This window comes from Harpia harpyja, chromosome 13 (assembly GCF_026419915.1).
Source record: "Harpia harpyja isolate bHarHar1 chromosome 13, bHarHar1 primary haplotype, whole genome shotgun sequence".
Taxonomy (NCBI): Eukaryota; Metazoa; Chordata; class Aves; order Accipitriformes; family Accipitridae; genus Harpia; species Harpia harpyja.
Genome location: NC_068952.1, coordinates 35146985 through 35172063, shown reverse-complemented (window position 1 = coordinate 35172063; position 25079 = coordinate 35146985). Strand labels below are relative to the sequence as shown.

General features: G+C 35.8%; 1 protein-coding gene across 6 annotated transcripts in view; it reads right to left on the bottom strand.

Annotated features, from left to right (window-relative positions):
• Window positions 1-1712: 1712 nt before the first annotated feature.
• The window catches only part of SIPA1L2 (signal induced proliferation associated 1 like 2), a 152808-nt gene continuing 129441 nt past the window's right edge, over window positions 1713-25079 (bottom strand). For 3 of the 6 annotated variants that reach the window (XM_052805827.1, XM_052805830.1, XM_052805828.1), the window contains 7 exons: window positions 23424-23577; window positions 20365-20584; window positions 13198-13329; window positions 6613-6666; window positions 5543-5666; window positions 3793-3874; window positions 1713-2952 (listed from right to left, as the gene is read on the bottom strand). In XM_052805827.1, the coding sequence (XP_052661787.1) occupies window positions 2806-2952; window positions 3793-3874; window positions 5543-5666; window positions 6613-6666; window positions 13198-13329; window positions 20365-20584; window positions 23424-23577 (913 nt within the window). In that variant the 3' untranslated portion in view covers window positions 1713-2805. The remainder of the gene's footprint in view (window positions 2953-3792; window positions 3875-5542; window positions 5667-6612; window positions 6667-13197; window positions 13330-20364; window positions 20585-23423; window positions 23578-25079) is intronic. The other 3 variants (XM_052805829.1, XM_052805831.1, XM_052805833.1) reach the window with 2 other exon arrangements.

The window sequence follows — 25079 nt, the reverse complement described above, 5'->3', positions numbered from 1 at the left end:
AAGTACTGGAAGGCTGCTGTAAGGTCTCCCCAGAGCCTTCTCTTCTCCAGGCTGAACAAGCCCAACTCTCTCAGCCTGTCCTCATAGGAGAGGTGCTCCAGCCCCCTGATCATAGAATCACAGAATCATTTAGGTTGGAAAAGACCTTTGATCATAGAATCACAGAATCATTTAGGTTGGAAAAGACCTTTAAGATCATCGAGTCTAACCATGAATCATCACCACGGCCCTCCTCTGGACTCGCTCCAACAGGTCCATGTCCTTTACCTATGCCAAAACCGTATTATGGTCTCTGATAAATATTGTATTCACATGTCATTAAAACAGTAACAGCCAGACTAAAAACTTTTTCCCCATGGTGAAAGTTACTCAAGGAAGAACCATGTGCCTCAAACACAACTGCTTTTGTCAGCAAAGGGAATAAGGGATTTATAGACAAAGTTTTGTGTCACTTTTAGGAATAAAATGTTTTCAGTTGGATGGGAAAAGAAGAAAGAAAATTACTGAAAATCTTTTTTGTGCAGGTAGTTATAATAATGCTTGTTTTCAGTAAGTGAGAGATAAAGAGCTAAAATGAATATTGGACTATAAACTCTCATACAAACCTAAAAGCATCCCTTCAGAACAAGCTTATTCTCAAATTCATTTCAGTTAGCACGGCTTTTCAAAGTGGACAAACCAACCCTCACAGAAACATGCTCACAGACAAATTGCCCAAGTTGTTCAGCACTGTTATTTGGCAAGGTCTCCAGCCAGATGGGTTTGCTAATGATTCCTGCAAGGTGCTTAAATCAGAATCTAGTGTAACACGACTGCCATGTTTAATTACCCTGTTAATACAGCTTAATAGATATCATTTGGTATGTAAAAGTCAGTGTTTTTGATGAAAAATACAATGACAAAATAGTCTTTTTCATTTGAATGTAAGGATACCAAAGCCTTGATTATCTGCCCATGTATAACCTTTCCTAAGAGCCATCATTCAGAAAAATTGTTACAGAGCAGGCAGACATTTGTTCAACTTGGAAAACACTTCTTAGCCAGTGTGCCCTAACAATGGACACAGAATTTTACTTGCATCAGTTGGATATATTTTTTAACTAGTCAACAGTTTTCTGTAGGTTTGCCTGAATGCATTCAGCTGCTAAAAGGAAACTGGAATACAACCATGATCTTGAACTATTTTTTTTTTTCTCTCAGAAGGGTAACTCAAATGTGCTCATTAGCTTCATTTCATTTTGCAAAACCGTACTTTTTTGGTGTAGACTTTAAGCTCAGTACTATAAACAAAACATGTCACATAGGCTAACACTGCAATTAAATCCTCAACTGCAGGCACAAGAAGATGGCAAGCTATTTGCTGCTACAACTGAAGTAAAGTAATATGAGAAAACTAGACCCCTTTTGAAAACTTTCTTTAGGACATATTTTTGGGTAAAACTTTTTTTTTTCTCCTAGGTCACTAATCAATGCCTGTGAACAGCCAAAACAGCTTTTGTTCCTTGACCCGTGAAGCTACCTCCTCAGTTATAGGACAGGACACATGAAAGAAATTAAGTTTGATAATGTTGACAATCCCCCCTTGCTAACAAGGGATCATGAGAGCTCTGGGGGGTTGGACTGTCTCTGGACTGAGAACCTAGAGGGTGGGCTGAACAGAAACCTGAGATATTACTGATGACAGTGATTATAGATAATACAGGATAAAATAATTCAGGTTTAGATTTTTAACATTTATTAAAAAAGCAGGATGTATGTTCATTTCAAATTAAACAGTTAAAAATGTTAAAGCATACAAACAAATCAATTGTGTACTAGCAGCATCCAATTGTTAGAATTTTCTAGAACTCCTCAGTACAGTCTTGGCAAGCTAAAAATATTACAACTTGCAACCAACTGACCTCACCATAGTGCAGATAAAACAAACTTTATAAAAACAACAATTTAAGGTTAAATAAGCTTAAATAAAGGTGTTAAATACAAGACACTTGATCAAAGCTTCTGTACAAAGATAAACAAATTTGGCATTGTACAATTGATTGGCTGGCTCACACCATACATGATTTCAATAGTTAAGCAGTATAACGGTTTAGCTGAACATCAACTATACAAAAGTAACTGAAGTTGGGAGTGGGCTAACCCCAGTGAGCCATTTACAAGGCATGTGTATTTTTAGAAAATCAGAACACTGTTTATATTCAGGCACCATTTGTTCCTGCAAATAAATAATCTCTAATGTATCTGCATCCAAACTAGTGTTAAACACATCAGTGCTAACATTTTATAAACACAGCTTTGTGACTATTCACTATACCTCCATTCTTATTGCTATGACAATGTGGACTGTGGAAATAAAACTACTGTACATACAAAAAAATAGAGCACCTTTTAAACATTAAAGTATATGTCTGGTTATTCTTTTTATCTTACAATACTGAAGCCCAAGCTAATGTAAATTGCTTTAACATCTTCACCAGCGCACCTGAAATGCAGGAACTAAAATCCCAAATATTCCTCTTCAGGCAAGCCCCAGCCAGAGCATCTTCTAAAAATGTCTAAAATGACACTAAGGATTTTTTACATTCATCTGCACACAAACAAATATCTGCTATTCTCTGCTTTCTTCATATGAATTTAAAGACGGATTACCACAGTTCTCTCTCCTTTTCAAATGAATAAAGCTGGATAGAGAATGTAGCAGAAACACCTAAAATGGATTGTGAACACAGTGAAATTATTACCCCGCTAATTCAAAAAATACAGCTGTTATATTGTTCAAATAAGTATCTTCCAGAGGCCCAGTCATTAGGGTTTTTTGTCTATCGTATTGAAAAACCATTCTGTAAATTTCCTCAGCTGAGCAGCTGCTGTTTGAGACTCCTCCTGAAGTCTCATGTTATCTTGTCTCAGATGCTGTACCTCTGCTTGGAGAACTGCCTTGTCCTGTTTTTCCTGGTTAACAAAGATACAAGTTGAGTAAAGTGAGTAGTCGTGATGACAGCACTTATTTTTGTTGTTAAGTCATACCGCTATATTTTGTTGAGCTCCCTAATCTGTTCTGATAACTACTAACTGTAATTAATTCATTCTGAGAAAATACTGCAAACTAAAAAGAAAACTGGATGCTACTTTAATACAAAAATTATAGTTTACTCCATTTAACAAAAAAAAAAGTCAAGCACTAAAAGGATAAGAAGCTTTTAGCTATTACAAATCATATGTGAGAGCCCAAGTCATAACATAAGGAACTGATTTCAAGCATACGCTAAGGAAGAAAAATATCTAATTTCAAAATTTTCCTTTACACGATTATTTTCTTAACAAAAGCACTCTCGTTTCTACCAGTCCTGGCATTGTCTCCAGCTCAGAAATTAGTCAGCAAATGAGACTCAAAGCAAGTCATTGTTACATGATCAAGATACCACAAGTCAACGAGGATGACAAATCTGGAGTGTTAACTACTTAGCAATAGTGCCTGTGTCCATATCCTATCCTTTGTTAAATCCAAAGTACCATAAATGGCGATAGAGTGACTAGTTCTTTCTGAGGTATGACTGTATGGGGGGCAGTTACTCTGGAGTAAAGACCCATAAACTAGTTAGCAGTTTGTTCACATAACCATTCCCACAGGACCTTGGGCACCTTAGTGTTCTGATCAACCCCTGGGCTCTACCATTCATTAATTACACTAGCTAGCTTAACTGATGTACTTTTCTCAAGCCCTGAATGAACTCTGCATAAAAATACAACTATTAAAACTGGGAAGAAATAATATCGCTAACGATCTCTTGCCTTTCTCAGGTCGGTCTGTAGTTGCCGGAGGATGACTTCTAGTTGGTTTACTTTCCCAGTCAGAGTACTTGGAGCATGTTCCCTGTAAAGTAAACCACTACCTTCACTCTGGGTTAGCGAAAAACATTTTCTCCCCTGGGTTTTGCAGAGTAACACATTTAGTGACAGCAAAGGAAACAAATCAGTTTAGGCATAGTTAGGAAAACACAGACAAAACCAGCATCAGCAAAAGACTATTACTGGAACATAAGCCCATTGCTGCAATATCTGAAATATGACACTGCTTCTCATGCAAATCAGGCAGAAATTACAATGATTTTAAGAAGGAATGTTTTAGGAATTATTTGCACGTACCCTCACAGTGCAAGTCAAACTTGCTGCTAAATGGTGTGCCGAGCACGCTTATTAACAAGCTGCTTTCTGATAAGGACTGTACTAATCTGAAGCAAGCTGCAGCAGCAATTATTGTAAACCAAAAGAGCTGTTAAGAGTTCTTTTGTTTGGCCTGCAGTTGTGTCATTTTCAGTGAAGGATAAACCTATGGCTTTATGGAGACAAATATTTTGTTTAAAGGTCAACACATATGAAATATTGCCACAGGTTAATCAAATGCATGACTGCAGGAAAATACTGAGAATAGCTCCTCTTTCCTGTATGACAATGAACACCATGGGAGACAGGTTCATAGACGTTATAGATGAAATTAGCCATAATGTGAATCATTTTGTCTAGAAGAGAGAAGCTGAAGAGAGAAGCTTTATATACAAAGCTGAATCAGCTGCTTCAAGCAACTGCACAAATCTGACAGATTCGCCAATGCTAAAGTGGAACATATTTACCAGTCTTTTGCAATCCTTTACTGATCACTAGGCGAGGGAAAGATGTGGACTTAGAAGTCATTACAATAAATGCGCTTTACCATGTAAGTTTATTTGTGTAAAATTGGTTCAAACTAAAATGTGATAGTCTAACAAGCAAGAAGACTTTTCCCTCCATTTCCTCTTCTTCCATTCCTGCAGCTGAAGAGCAAAACCAAAGATGTGTTTTTCTTTTAAAGCATGCTAGTGGACAGATTACACTGTTGAATCTGTGTTTTTAACAAGTATACTCTTCACAGCAGGGAAGACAGGGGGAGGAAAAAAAAAAAAGGAAAAAAAAAAAAGAGCATAATCTCTCCCAGAGCACTGGGAAGAATTTGAAGAATTGGGCAGTTTGGCATGAAGATTTCCTGCAGTCCTCAGTTACAGGTTCTCTTGATTAATTTACCTCTGTACAAATGAAAAAATATGGATTTGCAAGTAGCGAATAGTTGCAAAAGATAGGTAGGAACACCTGTTCCAAGGCCTGAGACATTTGCTGCAGTTAGGGTTATTGCATACTACAGAGTTGAGCTCCTGTTATCAGTTCTATTGAAATGAAAATAGAAATAAGCGTAACAAATTATTGTATAGAAGGAATACAGTGAAAGATTTGATTAGCCAAAACTCTGCATCTAACCGTACTCTGCATTAGAGGCCTATTCTAGTGAGAGAACTTTATCTGACTATATCACAAATTTTCTAGACAGAACTGCTCAGAGGTCGATTCCAAGAAACAACATTTTTCAGAATTAAAGACATGATCAGTCAAGGTAACAGGTCTGCCATCAAATAGCAGTGAAACATGCATACAGGCAATCTGACATGCAACATGAAGAGAAAATCTTTTCTTAAAATATTTTTGTAAGAAACACGCTTTAATTCTGACATACCCAGTAGCCTCAAGGAAATCTTTTCCATCTGTGGGACTCTCATCCAAAGGTAACTCTTGTGCTCCTTCCAAGCCCTGAGCTTGCTGCATATCATTCAAGGTGCAAAAAGATGCTACTCTCTGATCTGTAAAAAAGTAATGTAAGGATACGTTTAAAGCTGGACATATATACAAAATAAAAGCCTATATTACAGCCATTATCCTGGTTCAGTTAGAGAAATGGATGTAGGTTTCTACATCACAGCTTTGAAGATAATCAGCAGATGTAAAGTATATTCCAACTAGTTGGCTTCCCCACATCTGCATCCAAAGGCAACCCCAAAGCAATTTTTTGTGTCTATCAGCAGAGTAAGACAGATTGGTTTGGACCAGTTAATACTGATATGAACAGTAAATTGGTCTTGATGAAATCTGCAGAAAACCCTTTGAGAATTCAGGGTCACAACCAATGACAATAATAATTCAGCAAAAAGGTTTGCATTTTCCATGGACTTAAAGCCACCAGATTCCTCAGAAATCTGCACTGTTCATTTCATACTGTTTTACTGTCTCAAGTATTTGCAGAACCTAATGGTAATCTGCATACTTGAAAAACAATAAATTCACACTATTTTTATCAATTGAGGTTTTGTTATATATAGTACTAAGGCACGCTATTACCTACATTGGATTCCAGTAGAACATAATCTAACAAGCACAGATGTAATTACCTATGGATATACAGTGTGGTTGCCAAAATACATCAGTCACCACATAATAGAAGTATGCCATGCAGATCATCATTGCACAGAACAAGAGTAAATGATGCATTCATTAGGATTTAATTTGTCGTCTTTAAAAAAAACAAAAAAATCCATATTCTGTGGAGATTGATTTAACTTATTTCTGTCAAACAAAATCCATGTCTGTAGGCTGGTATAAATTCTGGCGATAACATGCCTGCCTTGCCCTTTCTCCCCTTGCTGTACCACCCCACAGGCCCGAAGCTTGCATTATCATGCAAACGTGCAAACATAGGAAATATTAAAGAAAGTTTACAAAAGGCAAAAGTCATCAATCCCAGACCATCACCTAGAAACGGCGTGTGATGACAGAACGGCCCAAATTCTTCATCTGAGTCAAAACCTGGAATAAGATTTAGAATGTTCCTATAAACAAGACAGTCCATCTCCACTGGAGCAGCTGTGGCCCTCATGGACAACGCACACCGTGGGATACTCCCCGTGCAACTCATGCTGGCTCTCACCCTCAGCCTTGCAACGTCATTTTTACACACCACTGACATTACAGTAAAGCATGAGGTGTCATGCCCCATGTTTCTAATAGTAATACCCAGTATTGCGACACAACATGACAACTTGGCGTGATACATGAAAAGACAACCCTCCAACCTCTAAGCACCCAAACAGTGAATACAGGCCAGATCATTTTAACTAGGAAGGAAATTTTGGTTTAAAAGTTCTACCAAAAGAAAATAGGAAATCACTAGAAAGCTCTTTAAAGGGATTTTTTTTAAATGAATACTTTTAAGGAATAGCAAAGATTGACAATTCATTTATAATACAATGAAGAAAAGTTGCATGTCATTTTTTGTCCAGTTTTAAAGACCACAGCTGAATTCCCTTGCTTTTATCCTTATTTCTGACTAGTGATGGATCTCAGCAAATATAAACACGACTTTTTCATATGGGCTGACAATAAGTTGAGAACATAACTTTAAACACATAATCAATGACATCATTTACAGATTTGAAACTTATTAAGTTGAATAGATTTAATTAGTACAGATAAACTAAAACTAGTTTTCCAGATCAAAGGCAGTATGTAGGCCAGAAACAAGACTGTGAAAACAATCAGTCTGAAGTACACATCTAATTATTGATTTCACCTTTGTACTGTTCACAGTTTCATTACCACTTGATAGCAGAAAACAAAGCCAGAAGCAAATGTTATGCTGTTGCTATTTTTTCGATGGCCAACAATACGTGACATGCGACATTGCGTCTCAGAGGCAATTCTACTGTAATATAAAAAAAATATGCATTTTTCACTCTCTGCTGAGTAAGCTTAATTAAAGAGAATGGCCACTTGTCTGGTTTAATTTGTCAGTTGAGAAAACGTTTTGTCAGTTTGATCTCCTCAGCAGTATTTGAAAGCATCTTTTTCTCAATGGATAAAAAGCAGGTGCAAGAACAGGTACATGCAGCTGTTAATGAAATCGTGTGATGCCATTTTTAAACACAGTATTTTAAAATATTTTCTTATTATTTCAACACACAACAATAATATAAAACCATGGGTGCTTGCAATGAAGTATAAGGTGTGAATTAACTTTTTCTTCCTTGTGTAATCCCTAATGAATTTCAACTCCACATAATTTAAAAATAATATTAACACTTAGAGTAGGAAATTAATTGTTAAACCTTTTCTATTTTCCTAGTACAAATGAAATATATTTTTCCAATATTCATATCTTTATAAAATAATAAAACCATATTCTCATATTCATCAGGTGAGGAACAAAGTCACTACATGGCCACCAACAACCAGAAGTCTCCAGTCATATAACATACTATGTAAATCCCTGTGTTGCTCTTCAAAGAGTAGTTCCTTAATTTTCAAAAGCCAGGTTAGTGTCAAAATCATTCTCTGAACAAGTTAGTAACACAATAAATCTCTGTAATGACTAGTACACCAACAAGATCCTGGACTATATCAAATATCACCAATCTCCCTATAAGTATCCATGCTTAGCAATAACTTCACCAATTTACTATTTAAATCAGAATTGTTTTTAAACCTGAATTGTGGTGAAGGTTGAACTTGTGCTTCAAAGAGCAAAATCTTCCTACTGATTTTTGTTTTATTTGTTCTTAACAGAATTGGCTTGACTTTATATTCACGAAAATGAACTCAAAGCTACTTTCACCAACAGTTAATTTTTTGAAAGAAGAAACAAGTGTATTTCTGACTATGATGCAGTAGACCTAAGTTCTGCTTCCCCCAAACTACAGGGATACCTCGTATTCAATTCAAGTGATATGTACATACTAAACAGAAGACAATACATGTAAATCTCAGAGCTCTTATTTTTACCCGGGACACCCTTGCCAAACCCCACACAGGACCCATGCATAGAAAACTATTTGCAAAAATATATTGGTGTTTATATTAGAAGTTTAAGTAACAGCTGACTTAGCAAGACCAAAGATGAGACAAAATTCAAGTCTCACTCTAAAGTAATAGAATTGTACAGTTGTAACCACTAAGAATTTGAATCTGGATTTTCACTGTTCCAGACCACTAACAGAGGCCAGAAAAAACTCCAGACAATTTTGATATACTGGAGAGCAGAAAAGGCTAAAATGAGTGTATTGCATGAGGCTGCTCTCTCATTATTAAGGCGAAGTCTACCCACAAACACACATTGACATATGCACTGAAGCAAAAAGCATTCCACATGCATGCACTAGAAATGACCAAATGTTAACTAAATATTTTCATTTTTTCTTTTTCTAGCAGTTTAACATACTAATTTGGTTAAAATAATTATCTCTCATGCTGAATGCTTCACTTCTTTCTCATTATGTTATGTGTAGCGTTACTCACATTAAGCTATAAAGATTTTAAATTGAAGTATTAAAATAATATTAATTATAGTAGCACAGATGTTTCTGCATAGATAAATTGGCAGTAAGAAACACTGGATTGTGATTGGCACTAGTAGATGTTCACAAAAAAAAAACTGGGAAAAAAATCAGAAGTTGAAACCACCTATTTTAATGAACTAAATCAGAAACATCAGAGGGACTTTCTTAGGCTGTTAATTCCTGCAATATGATTTACCAAACACTAAACAGGTTTTTTTAAGCACAATAAACCCAGTTTAAAGTAGCACAAATAGTACAAAGTTCTATTCATAATAATAATAATCAATATTTATGTTTGTGTCAAATCTCTTCTACAATGACAGTAACAGACACAGACATCTAGAAAGGCTTCTCCTTTTGTTCCCCCAAACTTCGAAAAGATCCAAAATTAGCCATCAGCAACATAATACACATCTTGAAAGCCAGTCCTTCTTCCCTAACTTGGAGATCTATTGGAAGGATAATAGAAAAAGAGAATTAAAAAAATACATTCTCTCCTTTTGCCTTATTCTTTTCTGACATTTCTTTGTTCTCCTTTTTCTAATTCGGCTTCCCAATTTAGTCTATAAATCACCATATCTTTACCTTTCCTCAGTTCAACATGCTTTCTTTCATTTTGCTTCTTTAGCTTCTCCTTTTTCACCCCAACTACCCTCCCTAAAACCCTACCTCTTTTGATGTACAGTCACATCCAGTTCTGTTTTTTATTGTTTGCTTCAGGGATGGATACAAAAATATTACAACAGTGTACTTCTGGCATGTCAACTGCTCCCTAGTTACTGCCTCTCTGCAGCTCCCACCAAAATAAGAGAAAAGAACTGGAAGTAGCCTATCCATGTACGAAGGAAATGGAAGGGTACCCCTTGCTACTGACTGTATGCATGCTAAAGATGATCTCTGGATAAATATCAGAGTCAAAACTATGTCCTGCAAAGGAAGGCAGTGCGAAGACTTAAAATAATGTTGCACTGTGCTCCAGCTTGTGGACACTGACCCTCAACAGACACAGCTCAAGCAAAACCCCTTACTGATGCAGCTTCTGGAGCCTGTGGAGTTAACACCTGTGCAGCTCTCCATTGCGCTGGGAAGACCTGTCTTAGGAATAACAAAGGATTTTCAGGAAAAGTTTGAAGTAAATATTCAGCTTCCCACAAAAATTCTTGCCAAGCAAAAGCAGTGAAAATGAAATCCTCACAAAGTGAAAAGCATTATCATCATATTTTCAATTAAAAAAAAAAAAAAATGACTTACTCCACCCCCATGGACCACAGTTTAAAAACTGCTGTTCTACATAGCACCAAGGCTTCAGTTAGATAAAAGCTAATACTAATTAATAAACAACCTAGTCAACTGTTCATCTGGGGGGGGAGGTGGTGAAGCTAAAAATGAGACCACTATTCTTGTTACACCCATGAGTAAACTCTGAGTACAGATGATGGTAGCAAAAGTCTTGCTACTATATTTAATTCTTAATCCAATTAATGCCAACATTATAAGCACCTAAAAAGGCTATATTTAACATTATTTGAGATACAATTGCAATTTAAGACAGACAGATGAAGGATTGTGAGGCCCACATTATGGATGTTGAACTGATCAAAATATGTAAGTTGTCAACCTACAATCTAGAGAGATCACAGGAGAAAAACCCTGACCTTGGAGTCAGATTGGTAATTCTAATAAACCAATATTAAGAAAAGACCTTGTACAAAGAAAAAAAATAAAACTAAGTCTTGTATCTAGGTTCTAGAACAAAACACAACTTTGAAAGATGGGGTTGGCAAAGCCAAACTAGAAAACTCTAACGTTGTTAATTGCTTAAATCAGTATTAAACAAGTCCTATCCACTTTTTTATCTTTTTCATTGAAGGTTTTGGGGGGGGGGATATGTTGTTTGTTTGGGGTTTTTTTGAGACAGGTCTATATAAAATGTGATCATATTTCCACCCAGTTTAATAAAAAGATCAAAGCAGTTTTATATTCAGAAGTGGACAAACTTCAGAATCATCCACTCTTCTTGTCAAATTGATAGAATGCAGAACAGTAGTTCCAAGCTATTTTTAAATAGTAAGTTGAAGCAACTCCTAAGTCAACAACATTAAAATACATAAGGAAACTGCATCTGCTAATTCATATCCAACACATTCCCTCCAAGTGATTTTTTTTATGACGTGCCTATCAGTTATTCCTTTTGAAATGACTTTCAAATTGCAAGACGCAGGATAGAGAAAGTTGAACAAGGGCTTAAAAATTCCATTCCTTGTAAAAATTTCGCAGTACTATGAATTTACTCAAAACATTTTATAAATCACCTAACATATACACAGATGCCTCTATTGCAGTCCTAAACACTAAAGAATTACCTTCTTTCATACAAAACTAGATTATTTACTACTCAAATTCTCACAATAATTAAAAAAACCCAACCAATAAAAAGTTTCTATCTTGCAATTCAGACCACCAGTTATTCAGCATTATCCACAGATTTATCTAAGATTTTTGCAATTAAAACCCAACAAGTGAATACTCCTTCTCCCTAGGATAGGCCACCATGGATAACTATGTTGTTATATCTCTCTCTCAAATTCAAATGGTAATTACATTCACATTACACTTACCAAAGTGAAATTATTTTAATCATGAAATTAAATAGTAGAAATAATGAAAATCTACTGAAGTTTTCAAAGAAATCTAAAAATACAGGAGCATAACTGGTACAGAACGACCTTTTGGTCAGCTGAACTAAAAATATTTATTAGCATTTAAAAATATTCTTCAAGCACAAAGTTACAGTTAGTCATTTACTGATCCAAATCTATTTTCAGTTAAGACGTCAATAACAAATAGCAGGATGTTCCCTGAGCAATCAAACTTAGAAATGCATGGGAACAGTTGTCAGATTCTCAGCATCACAGCCCTTCCTGCCCGCTACAACAGGCCCGTTTGAGTAGTACTGAATAGTAATGAATGCACATACGGTTAATCAGGTTAAGAAACAAAACAGTACTTTAGATTGCTAATCATCACCATTGGTTTTGGTTTTTAACAATGCCATTTAAATTAGTATAGTAAATAGTTCTGAAGAGCTTTAGATCAAATTGAAATTTAATCACTTCATACTTAGGGAGGAAATCAGGTACCAGAAAACCAATTCCTATGGTTTCTTTTAGTTAAAAAAAATCTCATCTCTAACTTCATAGCCAGTTCTCCTCATAAAGACCTGCATCTTATATAATGATGACTGTGATAATGTCATCCTTATTCACAGATACCTCTGACTTCCCACACATTCACTAATGAGAGTAACACCAGTCAAGAAATGTTGGAAATTTTAGGACAGCACAGCGACCTAACCAAAACCCCCTGAGAAACAGCAAAACACAAACATTCAACTGTATATATTCATATATACACTCAAACCAACATCTGCCTTTCTGTGTTTATACATGATGCATAGGTTTAGCTCTCAGAGCGGCGAATGAGGTTTTTTTCTTAGTTAACCTGGTCTTACAATTTAATAATGCAAACCTGGTCTGTATCCTGCAGCTCAAGTTCTGCTACTGGAAAATATAGCGTACATTTTTGCTGTTTTTCAAGGGCTCATTATGAAAACTGAGAGGGACTGCAACATCATTTGGACTACACATACAAGTTCATAAACACAACACAATAAGCTCAGGGAAGTTTTACTCCCAGTTTCATTTTAAACATCTAACTTAAATGCTCTGAATTTCTCCTTCAAAGCACCTGATTTTTCCAAGTGATTACAGAAGGAACTTAGGCCCCTAAGTGGATGAGCTGTATCTAAGATAGATACTGAAAGTATCGTGAATACCCCAAATTTTCAGTGACAATCTTCCGCACTGAAGTGATACTGCCAAACGAACTAAAGGGCTACGGAAGCAAACACTGGACTTTTGTAATTAAAAATGTGGCTACACAATATATATTTTGAAAAAGAAGTTTGTGTACTGAACATTGATCTTTATTCAAATTTTCCTGTTACCTTCAAACGCTCGTGCAGCATCTACCAGGTGGGACCAGTCTAGCCCTGTGGCAGTGTCTGGCAGGGGCATCAGGCCAGGATCATTGAATTTGGCTTTATCAGATAAGGACCCATCTGAGAACCAGAATTCATCTAAACAATAAACACAATAATTAGTCTTCCTATAACAATGATGTACAATTAATTTTGAAGCTATTATAATGAACTGTAAAAAATGTATAAGCAAAGAGTGCTTATCTTAATTTCTCTTGTTTCTGTCTTTTCCTGTTCAATACTCAGTATGGGTGGAACAATTTTTAAACTTTGGCAAAATAAGATGGGAAGGGTTTCTAAAGTTTTTTTGTGCCACTTTGCACATGATGTGTTCTTCGCATTTTCACGTGAATGCTGTGTGAGTAGGCAGCATTCATTCTTAAAGCATACCATATTAAACAAATCATACCATATTAAACCTGAGCACTGAGCAGAAAAGTTGCTAGATACACAAAGTTATATTTTTAAGAAGGCTGTGAAACAACATACAAAATATTTACATGCAGAGTTTTATTCTGAAACTCAAATATTTCAGCTCCAGAAGTAATTTTAAAAATATCAACTGCTTTTCTTTTAATGCATTTGTAAATTCTAGCCTATATCCAAAACTCACTTTCACATTGAAAATACTACCCTATTAGTCTAATATTTGTAGCTGTGCACCTGAGGACATAAGACTTGTGTGCTGATCTCTAAGCTCCAGAATGAGCAGTAACACATTGTATACTGAAGATAGATTGTGTATTAATTAAAATGTATACACTATAAAGTTAGTTCAAACACAGCTTTCAGTTATGCAGTCTTTTAGAAAGGTACCATGAACATACATCTTGGTAGAGGAGATGGTAATTTTCATAATTATCTTAAATAGTTTTACATTTTCCTTATCTATCCAAAGCAATCTTCACTCTGATCAATGTGAACAGATTAAAATCAATACTGCTGAACAGGCACACAGAGGTTCTTAAAACTAAACATAAACCAAACACATTATTTATAATCACATTTCATCTTAAACATAAAGCTAGTGATACAATATTGTATTTTTATTATATAGTATAGTCAGGAAAAAAGAAATTTTGCTTCAGATGTATCTACTTCTATTAAATAAAAAGGTCAAAATAGTAATTTTTCCTCAAATATTTCAGAAAGAAATTTCCATCTAGTTATTCTAGTGATTCAGAGTATAAAATTTATGAGGAGTAATTTTTCCAGGAAAACACCAAACACAAAAATCAATGAAGGAAAAAATGCATACATACAAGTGGAAGATACATTATAGTTTAAGAAAATGGCCTGTTGTCATTGTCCTGATACCAATGAAAAAGAATACCAAAGTCCATTTGAATTAAAGATTTCTGACCTAAAAATTCCAAAGCAGTAGCCTGTTACAGAGCATTCTACTCCATGGAGCAATGATTAGAGCAGATCATATTCTTTGCAGAAAGCTTGTTTAAAAAAAAAAAAATCAGGAACAGGAAAGTGAAGGAGGTTTGCAATCCTCTGTCAAAAATCAGGAGTCCCACAAAGCAAAAACAATGCAGAAGAGGTAGAAATCCTGTTTACTGTGGAATTTATCTTGTTCTACATCTTATATGAAAGATGCAGTATTGTCATATTACAAGTGAAAGTGGCTTGACAAATCTTTGTAGAAATATCTTTCTCAATACCCACTCTTAGTTTGCAAAAGTGGATGTTATATGAAATGGGAAATGTAATATACAAATATATTCTACCCATACATCTGTACTAAGATTTTATTTTCAGTTCCTTATAAACATACATAAAATCTTATCTAAGGTTACCTTGGGGTGCAAATACATTGGAAGCTCAACATTAGAGCAGTCTGAACTTTTGTATATGACCTGGGAATTATAAGAACCTTATTTATGCAAGTGCAAATGTTTTTTACATCCCTGTTGTGGAAAATAGACAGAATGCCTTATTTGAAAGGCTGGCAAGCCAGCTTTTGGTTGGAGACCAGCAGGCAGGCCCTAAGGGACAGCCCTTGCTTTTGTGTGATCAGCCTACAGAGCCTGATTGTGAAACCTGTCAGGAAGATGCCTGCTCCCAGTGCGATTCTGCTGGCTTTCCAAATTAAAGTGTAGGAGTGACAAATTCACCAGTAGTCATCCTTCATTATGCACTGTCTTTGTGAGAACCTCAGTTCACCTTAGGGTGGATCCTATTCAGTCCCGCATAAGACCTGACAGAGCAACTCAACTGCAGAAAGCCTGCCAGAGTAGAGATTTGAATATTGATAGCTCTGAAAACGCAAGTGCTCATGCTGATGGCTGAAATTATAAGCGGAATAACTGAACAGGCGTGAGTATGCCACCACAGAATAATTAATTTTCAAGATATATATTACGTGTTCTTGTGCAATGTGGGGTGGGGAGGGGAGGAAAAAGGGAAAAAAAAAAAGGAAAAAAAAAAAAAGGAGCTCTAATGATATAGGCCTCTCTGTGCTTCTGAATTTCGGAGAACATGGTTTGTATTTCAGGAATGCTCTGGGTGAGATGAATTATTTCTAGCCTCCTGTATTTGCATTTCCTCCCTGCTCCTCTTACCTCCCCTTTTTCTCTGTATGACTGCTGCATTAGCAGCTGCAGGCTGCCTGTTGTCTTCCTTTTTGATTTGTGCAAAGGTGGCAAGTTATGCTTGAGCATGCCCACCTCTGTGTGTCCAGGAGGATATGCCTAATCTCGTAGGCCGCTATCTTCATTGCCCACAAGATTGGTCTTGAAGCAACACAGGCTTACCCCTTATTTCCTTTGAGGAAATAATGTGTTATCTTTCAGTTTTAAAGATTATTTTATTTGCTGTACTCTTTTTGGCACAAAATCATAGATCTTCTGGTCTCTGGTCTTCAGTTATGTCACTCTCTTCCTACACTTAGGAATTTTCTGTATTTTTATTATTGATACATAAAAGTATAAAGCATTTTGAAGAGTCCTTATTTTCACCAAAATTATATGGTCACTTCAGTTTCCAACAGAGCTCCTCAAATTGACTGTTATCGGTCCCACAGACCTCTGTATTCAAAAAGTAACTGTTATACAGAAAGAAGAAAAGTTCACCTGACTTAACCTTTTCTACTTCCAAGACAAATATCCTGCTTCAGTTGGAACTGCTACTTTTATGTAGAAACTGCAGATCATGAAAAAATATCTGCTAAGAACTCCTCACTTACCATGCTCATCCTAGACATGTCATTTAACAAGTAGATTATCTCAAAAGATGCTGCAGCTGAAGGAACATATCAAGTCATACGCAGACATAAATCGCATTGTCTGCTCCCTGTTCTTCTTTCCTGCAATCAGCAATTATATCTCTATGGTCCTCTTAAACAACAGCTTCTGCCTGCCAAACCCTTCCCTTCTTCAGTATTATCTAAGGTTGCCCAAAGTCCCCTTCAAAGATGCCAGACCTTCTCATGGACATATGCTCGCATTACTGTTAGAATAGTGGACAAGTGCTCCCAGTAACTACTTTTCCCTTCCCTTTTGCTATCGAAAATAGTCTCATGGTCTGGTATGGTGGATTATTCACTGCGTGAGAGTCTGTAACAGACAACATATATACTCCTTTGGTTGCATGAATTATTTAATCAACAGCCTTTATTCATTTACTGAAAAACTGATTTCCAAATTGTTCACGTTGTACAACATCAATACACAGTGATACTCTTCCATTTTAATACTGCCCTTTATCAATGAGGTTAGTTTTGGATTGAAGCTAACACTGGTAGTAAGCCAGTTTTAAGATAGACTTTCATCTAATAACATTGTTGCAGATATATCAGCTGCACTTCTGGCAGCCTTTTCCCTATGGCACATATAATCTGAGAACTTTCAGGATTTGTTAGTGTATCATTGCAAAATATTCCCTTCCTTATGACCCTCCACTGCAAGTATCCTGCACCTTGCTCCCTTCCTCACAGCACAGGAATGTCATGCCAGTGTATCACTTAGGGTATTTTCCTTTCCCCTTTCTTTTTGTGTTTCATAATAGGAGTGGACCATGGTGCCTGCAATGTCAGTCAGACTGTCTCCATGCGTCTTGCTGGGTTTCTGACTTGTGTTAGTACACTAGTTCTGTATCAGTGGTTCTCATTGTTTTCATTCTTTCCCTGCTAGTTCAGCTGCCATGAATTTGCAAGACGGGGATAGATTTGTATCTGCAACCACGTATAGCATGCTAGAATCACTCAACGTGAACAGCACTGTCTCAGTTCAGGAATCTTTAATGTCCCTAAGGTAAAATTCCAGAGTTCTCAGCTACACGAGTTCTGCTTTCTGTTAAAAAGTTAAAAATAAGATAAAATGAAATAAACCTTTCTACATTTGTGTATTGTGTGCAATCAACAGCACTCAACTGTCAGAGCTTGCATTTCAGGCTTTACTGAAAGCAACTCTTCTTTCACTTCACTTCCCCCAGCGATAAAATAATTAAAAAATCCTACAGCTTCACTTTCTCATCTCCGTCTCGCAGACAACATCACGCAGAGTTGAAGTTTCTGTTTCCATATTTGCATGGTCATTCTGTCTGATAATTCTGATTTCCCAGTAAACTGAAACCCTTCAAGTTGCCTATTATGCTTTGGTTTTGGTGCTGCCTCGCTTACCTATTAATCACACTCTTTTCCTTGCTAGAGGGATCTCACGAGACTTGCTGCTGCCACAATATTTCATGTACCACATGCTGGATAATAACATGCAAAAACATATCTTTCTAAAATGAATTCCAGCCAAAACCACACTATTTCCACTGATTTCAGTAAACATTAAATATCGGTAAAATTACAATTTTTAAGATCACAAACATGTATTTTACAAAAGACTTTACTATGACAGCTAAGAATCCTGGTCCCTGAAACTACAACCTCAAGCTAAGATTCTAAATGAAAAGGAAACCTCTCACACCACCACCGCTATAGAATGGAAATACCTGCTATACATTGATTACAAAACCCTTCCTGACAAGAGCTGAAGTTAGTTTCTTACACAGAGACACTGACTAACCTTATTTTGAAAACAAAGGTAGGCAAGTCATGATGTGTTTGTTTTCAGAGTGTAATTACAGATAACCAATTAATTCTTCATTGAAACAGCCATCATAAAAGATCCAATATTGCTGGCATTGCAAGGCACTTTTATAATACAAAACCAGAAGCAGAAAATAGAGGTTGTATATCATAGAGGTTTTATATCAATAGAGGTTGAATTATTCTATGATTCTATATGAAAATAGCATGAACTACCTTGGATATCAACAATCAGCTTCATTTTGACTGACAGGATACTATTTTCATGTTTTTTCCCAGCTATGTTTATAAATAACTTTCCATATCTAAGAAGCAGCAAGAATGGAAAATGAGGTGTTTAAGACAGAACTAATACACCAAACACTAAAGTTTCACTGCTGGAGAAGCAGTATGCAGCTTGAGTGTACACCATTAATTGCCTTCTGTCAATCTCCAGAATAAAAGCACACTGCAGGTTTCATCCCATTGCACATTTACCTTTAAAAGAAATGGCTCTAAAAACACAGGCCTATCATAGTAAAAAAAAAAAAAAAATACAATCAGGATGTCTGATTATATACATAGCTCCTTCGTAGACTACAAAATCTACTGAATTAGTCTCAAATGAAACAAAATGGGTCTTCATTCTCTATCAGTAAAAGCAAAGAATCTTTTCATATTAAATTTATAGTAAAGAGTTTCACTTTGATAGAAGAATATTTTTAGAATGGCAAAAGATACACCAAGCATGCATTCCCATCTGAAGCAGGAATTTAGCACTTGTTTCTAATACTAGTTTAAAATTAACCAGTGGTTAGTGACTAAAACTCAATCTCATAGCTGACGCCACTATAACTAGAAAAGTGTTTTGTATATAAGACTTACTTCTGAAAGTTAGCAAGTGACTGCCAGTTCCTGAAGGACATGATGAATGACAGAGCCCTTTTCATTACGATTTCTTTTAAGTCATCTGTCTGCATTCTCTCTGAACGTGCACCTACAAAAGTCCTTAATGCCTTCAAGAAATCCACCTACAGCTTCTTAACTATGGACTTCAGAGTCCACAGTTGCTCTACTGTGTTTTTAAATTGTGGTCAGCTGTGATGCAATATTAAAGTAGCTAACTAACTAAAAGTGCCTTTTTTTTTTTTCTAGATTGGGTGTCCCCTATTACGTCAGCCTAAAATAACTGAGAAGTGAAGAGATTTAGCATTTTTTTTTTTAAATTAACTCTTATTAAATATATAAATATGGATATGTAGCCTACATCTATGTATCTGGCTGTGTAGATTTGGGCTGTGGTATATCAGCATATATATATATTTTTCACAATTTCCTTTTTTTTTTTTAATTTTCATTCAATTTTTCCCACAAAATTACTACAAACTTTATAGTTCATCACTCCATATTGGAATTATTGCAAGATAAGCATATAAAAAAGATCTTGCTTACGAAGACCTCACAAGTAAAGAGTAACCTTCATAAAATGGTTTTAATTTAGCACCCCAGACTACTCTTTTTCTGCCATTAAAAAAGAAGTGTTATTTGCAAAGGTTCTACTAACATGTTAAAAAAAGTATCAGCAAATTCAGTTTTGAAATTGGAGATGATGACAACAACTAGTACACATTTCCTTTTAAGATGTTACCAAAATGTAACATTTAGATGTAACCATCTAAATAGAAGCTGTCCCATTTAGCTATTATTTTGAATATATTCGTGAATATTTCGGTAATTTGAATGCACATAAAAAATAAACAAATAAAAATATTAAAATAAAACAGGCTAGCTTGGCTTAATTAGGTCACCACTGGAAAATAAAATGATAACAAGAAATATCTTCAGAGAAATGTTCGTTGCCTATCACTGGTCTCATGAAGTTTTTTGGGAAGTAAAGTGAATGCTATCTCCAAATATGATAAATCTGAATTGATCAGTAGGGCAAGCATAAGCATGTGCTGCTGACCTAATAAGCTTTTACTAGGATATCTAGAACACTGATCTGACATTTCATAATTTCACCTTAAAAGTAAAATCTAACTTAATATTTGGTGGTTTGAGTTTATTACAAATATTCCAAACTCAGCAATGACAGCAACATCACTTACTTCTCAGATTTCCCATTCCAGGAGTCAGGCTCATTCTGGGAGGCAATGTGCTGTGATACGGTGGAGTAGTGCTGAACAAGATATCATTTGGCAAGGCCTGGTCTAGCATTGAGCTTCGAGAGCTAGCATATGAAGATCCTCTTCGATTGCTACATATACTCTCATCAGATAGGGTACGGTAAAGTGTCCTCCGTGGAGAAAGGTTTCCATAAAATGCAAACTAAACATCAAGATATGAAGATATAAGAACACATATTACTGGATAAATAATTCACACAATCATATCACATCATCAGTGTTGGGAGTATTTTTCTGGGCAGGCAACTCTGGAATTCTTGAGCTAATATAGAAGATCAGGGATTTGTTCCACCATATCAGATCTACTGGGGCCTCAAAAGAATTACTGAACTAGATTTTCATACTTCCTCTTGATATTTTGGAACATGTCACCATGAATTTATCAGATACTGTATAGTTTTATTAATTCTGAAATGTTAAATGAAACCTCCATAGCCTTATGACAGCAATGTTTTCCGGAAATATATATATATGAGATTACCAGCTCTGGCAACATTTATTCAAGACTATACATAGAACTGTTTGATTTTAATTTGAAATGACTATGCTTTAATGTTAAACATTCTGAACTGATATATGGTGCAGTATAATTCATTGGACGATAAAGTGACTTGAGACACTGCAACTCTCCAGATATCACAAAATAGGCTTAGAAAAGAGGATAATGGAGTTCAGTGAAAACTGTTTATGCTTTTCAAAAAATTACTTAGACCACAACCCAAATATCTACAGTAAAACAAGATGTTACTGTATTGTAAAACTGGGCCATTCCACCTCTAAGTCATTCTTCAGCACTGCAAATCCAGTTATTCTTCACATCTACAAATGTCATTTATTGCCTTAATTATTTTAACTGGTTTGTCCTGCACATAACAATTTAATGTCCTGTCCTGTTTTCTTTGTAATTAATTAGGCGTTGCACACTCCCTGTGCAGAATGTATGCTTAAGAGCAGTGGCTTTTCAAAACAGTGAATATAGCATAGAATTAAAGAGATCTACATTGCTATATTTCTGACAAAACTTGCTCACTGATGAATACTTCTAAAAGGAATACACAGAAACACTCAATCATGCCACAAGACACAGTCTTTACAAAACGCTTAAATACACTTCATAGTGCTAGTTCAGGAAAGCATCTATCTTGATGACAACTCAGAACCATAGTTAGAATGCTTAGCTGTGTCCCACAGAAAATTGGGGGATATTCAGATTCTAATCTAGGAAAGCATCAAAATTCTACATCGGTTCTAGAGATTTGTCTGAAACAGATACGGGCCGTGGAATAAACATAATCCAAAACTATTTTAACATATATGTAAAATGGTCACAACAATAGACATAAGCAGCATCCCTAAACGAATGGATAGAGGACATACAGAGCATCCTTAAATGCATGGATATACGGTATCCTTCTATAAGCAGTGGTTACAGAATATCAAAAGACACTGAGCCTAATTAGGGCCCACATTTGGCAAAGGGTTGAAAGCCTTCACCCTCTGAATTGAAGGGTCTCCGACCCTCTTTCCTGAAATAAGATTCCCAGCAAGCATCCTGCTGCAGTTCTTGCCTGTTACTCAACTCTCCTCAACCTTATACTGCATCTTCTATCTATAAAGGTTGTTCACTAGCTATCCAAACATGTTGAATGTTAATTGTTGGAGCTTTACCGAGTTTCCTTTCAGGGTGCGACAAAAATTAAACGTTACCTAGAGGGCTCATTATTCCCCAATCTATGAAGAAGGTAAAACCAAACCAAACAAAAAATGTGATTTGATTCTGTAGAATCTTACATATTCAGAAAATCCCTTTCTGGCTTCGCTGTCAAAGACAACTGACTCACCCATACCAAGATTACTATGCTCTATGAAGGCATAATCAAAGACTGGATACTGCCAAGCCATACGGCTGGGGATCCCCTGCGAGTCAGGGCCTATGGTCTCTCTCACTTTGTGAGCTTTTATTGGAGTGTCTTGGGAGGGGAAGGGGAGAGCAGTAGTTTATCTCAGGATTGCCACACCTCCTCACTCCTTGTTGTTTCTTATTTAGGTAGCCAGAAACATTGGCAGCTCTTGAAATCATCACAGAAAACCTATTATTGTATCAATCATAAATCATAAAAACCTTTAGGACATTATTCATGGGAATTCAAACACATATAACGCCTACTTAACATACTGCACGTTAAAAAATATATATGATCTGAATTTTAAATTCAATTCTGCACTTAGAGGATTCCCATGTGTTACTTTTGTTCAGACATGATGATTATGCTATTTAGCACATTGTATAAACACAGTGGGTTAAGGGCACATTGAGTTAATATCGAAGTGTGACAACTATCTCAAGTAATTTAACTGCTTTGTGCTGTATTCCACATTAAGCACAGAATTCAGAATCATGTATACTTTGGGGAGTAGTAAATTTTAAGTTCTCTATCCACTTTTTGTGAACTTTTAAATATTACCGATTGTCCTCATACTATAAAGATTAGATGTATGTTCTCCACTAGCACTGACAATTAAGCCTTTTGAGCAGTTGCCATTGATACCTACATGAATTCAGACTTCCAACGAAATTGGTGGTACTGAGAATCACAGGGCAGGGGAAAGCGGGCTACTTCTATTCATGTGCCTTAGTATCTTGTGAGGTGCATAAATTCAGGCGTCCAACCTTGAAAATGTTACTTTTAATCTTTGAAACTATAATTAAGTTGCTCAGCCTGCACCCGTCTCTGCTCAAGCTAAGCAAAGACATACTTAAATAATACTGTGTTTCATACATAACCATCAAACTAGATACCATTTTCATATTGTGGAAATGATATTTTGGGACTTATGGTCAGTACTTACAGCATCCTCACAGAATATACTTAACTTCTACAAAATGATATTGCCTTCTCTACAGCAATTTTGGGAATACCAGAAATTCATTTCTAAGGTAAATGTGTCTGAGATACAAAGAGCCAAAGAAAGTAGCTAACCTTTCTTCTCCCCTCCTCCATAGAGAGGCTGTCTGGCAGCATCAACTTCAGAAAATCTTCTTTGGACAAGACTTGCTGGCTTTCAACAATCGCATTCCTCACAGAAGTTTGGAGTGGACTTGATGCAGACACAGCATCAATATCATCATACACTCTGTTGAGACAATTGGTGGTTTTAGCAAGAGAAGCAATAGTGCTCTTGGATTTGGAAGACTGCATTCATCTTCTGTCACCAAGTAAAAATTGTTAGAATTATCTCCTAACACAGCACACACTTATTTAGAACATTTTTTTGATCATTTTATATTTATGAAACTGGTTTTGGGTCCAAAATGAAATTCTTAAATGACTGAAAAATCAATTTTAGGTATTCTAAAGAACAATTTAAAAAAGCATAATGCTTGTTTCTCCTAGCTTGCCTCTCTCTTTTTTACACACCATACTTCTCTATTGTAAAAGTTGTATTTATAGCAACATTTCCAATAGTTCATCGCAAAATATTTTAACTTTGACTTCCTTAGCAAATAAGAAAACCAGTATTTTATAGTGTGATATTGTATCCAGCTTCACAATCTGGCAAAATTACTATGGTCATCAATGGCAATGTTTGAAGTGTATTGGTAATCGATTGTGCCATGTGCCAAGTGTGTTTTATTATCAGCAATTTCATAAAGCACTTCAGATGAATAAAACAGCTGTCTTCCTTAATTACCAGCATATAAAAATTTATTTACAGTCAACAAAAGAACGTCAAACTGAATTATTATCTTTCAGCTTCCTTCTAGTGAGAAAGGAGGGAGAGAATTTTAACAGGTTTACTCTGGAAATGCAGTCGAAGGAACTAGAGATTCCCAGTCACACAGAACACACATTTGAAGGCATTACTTACTGCCAAGTGTAGCATAATCAGTGACTCTGTCTTCAGCAGAGAGGAAACAAGCTTTGCTATGGTAAAGTGTAATTCTCAGTGAATTATATCCTATAGTGGCACAACATTCAGCAATTGACCTGATTTTCATCATCACTGCTAATTAGAGATGTTATTTTATTTCAATGTAATTATCCTCAGAGAGATACTTCCTCTCTGTGATGTATAGAAAGCTTTCCTAGAAAGAAAGAGGTGAAGCAATGCTGTACGCCATGGAAAAATCTGAAAATATTTTCTGATATATGAAGTGCTGCCATATTAAATTAATATTTCTTAGATAGAACTAGCTCTTGAAGATACTTTTCTAAATTGCTGTGGTTTCAGTCTAAATACCATGATTCATTACACAATTTTGTTTTAAGGGTTCCATTCAAAATAAAGAGAAATTGTTGCAGGAGTTCATCAACTTCAAAATGCAAAAACTTGTGGGAATCAATGAAGTTGCCACTTTTTAAATGCAAATACTACTATGACTGAACCATTTAAGCAATTCAAACATTGGGGGGGGAAATATGAAATCACTAGTACAGTAACTCAAAGAAACACAAATAACCAGGACAGGAAGGTAGTAACATCTACTTTTGAAAATTAGGAATTTAGGAGCTTAACTTCAGGGTCATATTTCATAGCATATATATTTGAGCTTGTATTTTTAAATACGAATCTTGCCATAAATATGCACATATATGCAATATGAGACATTAGATGCAAATAACCCATTCCCATTA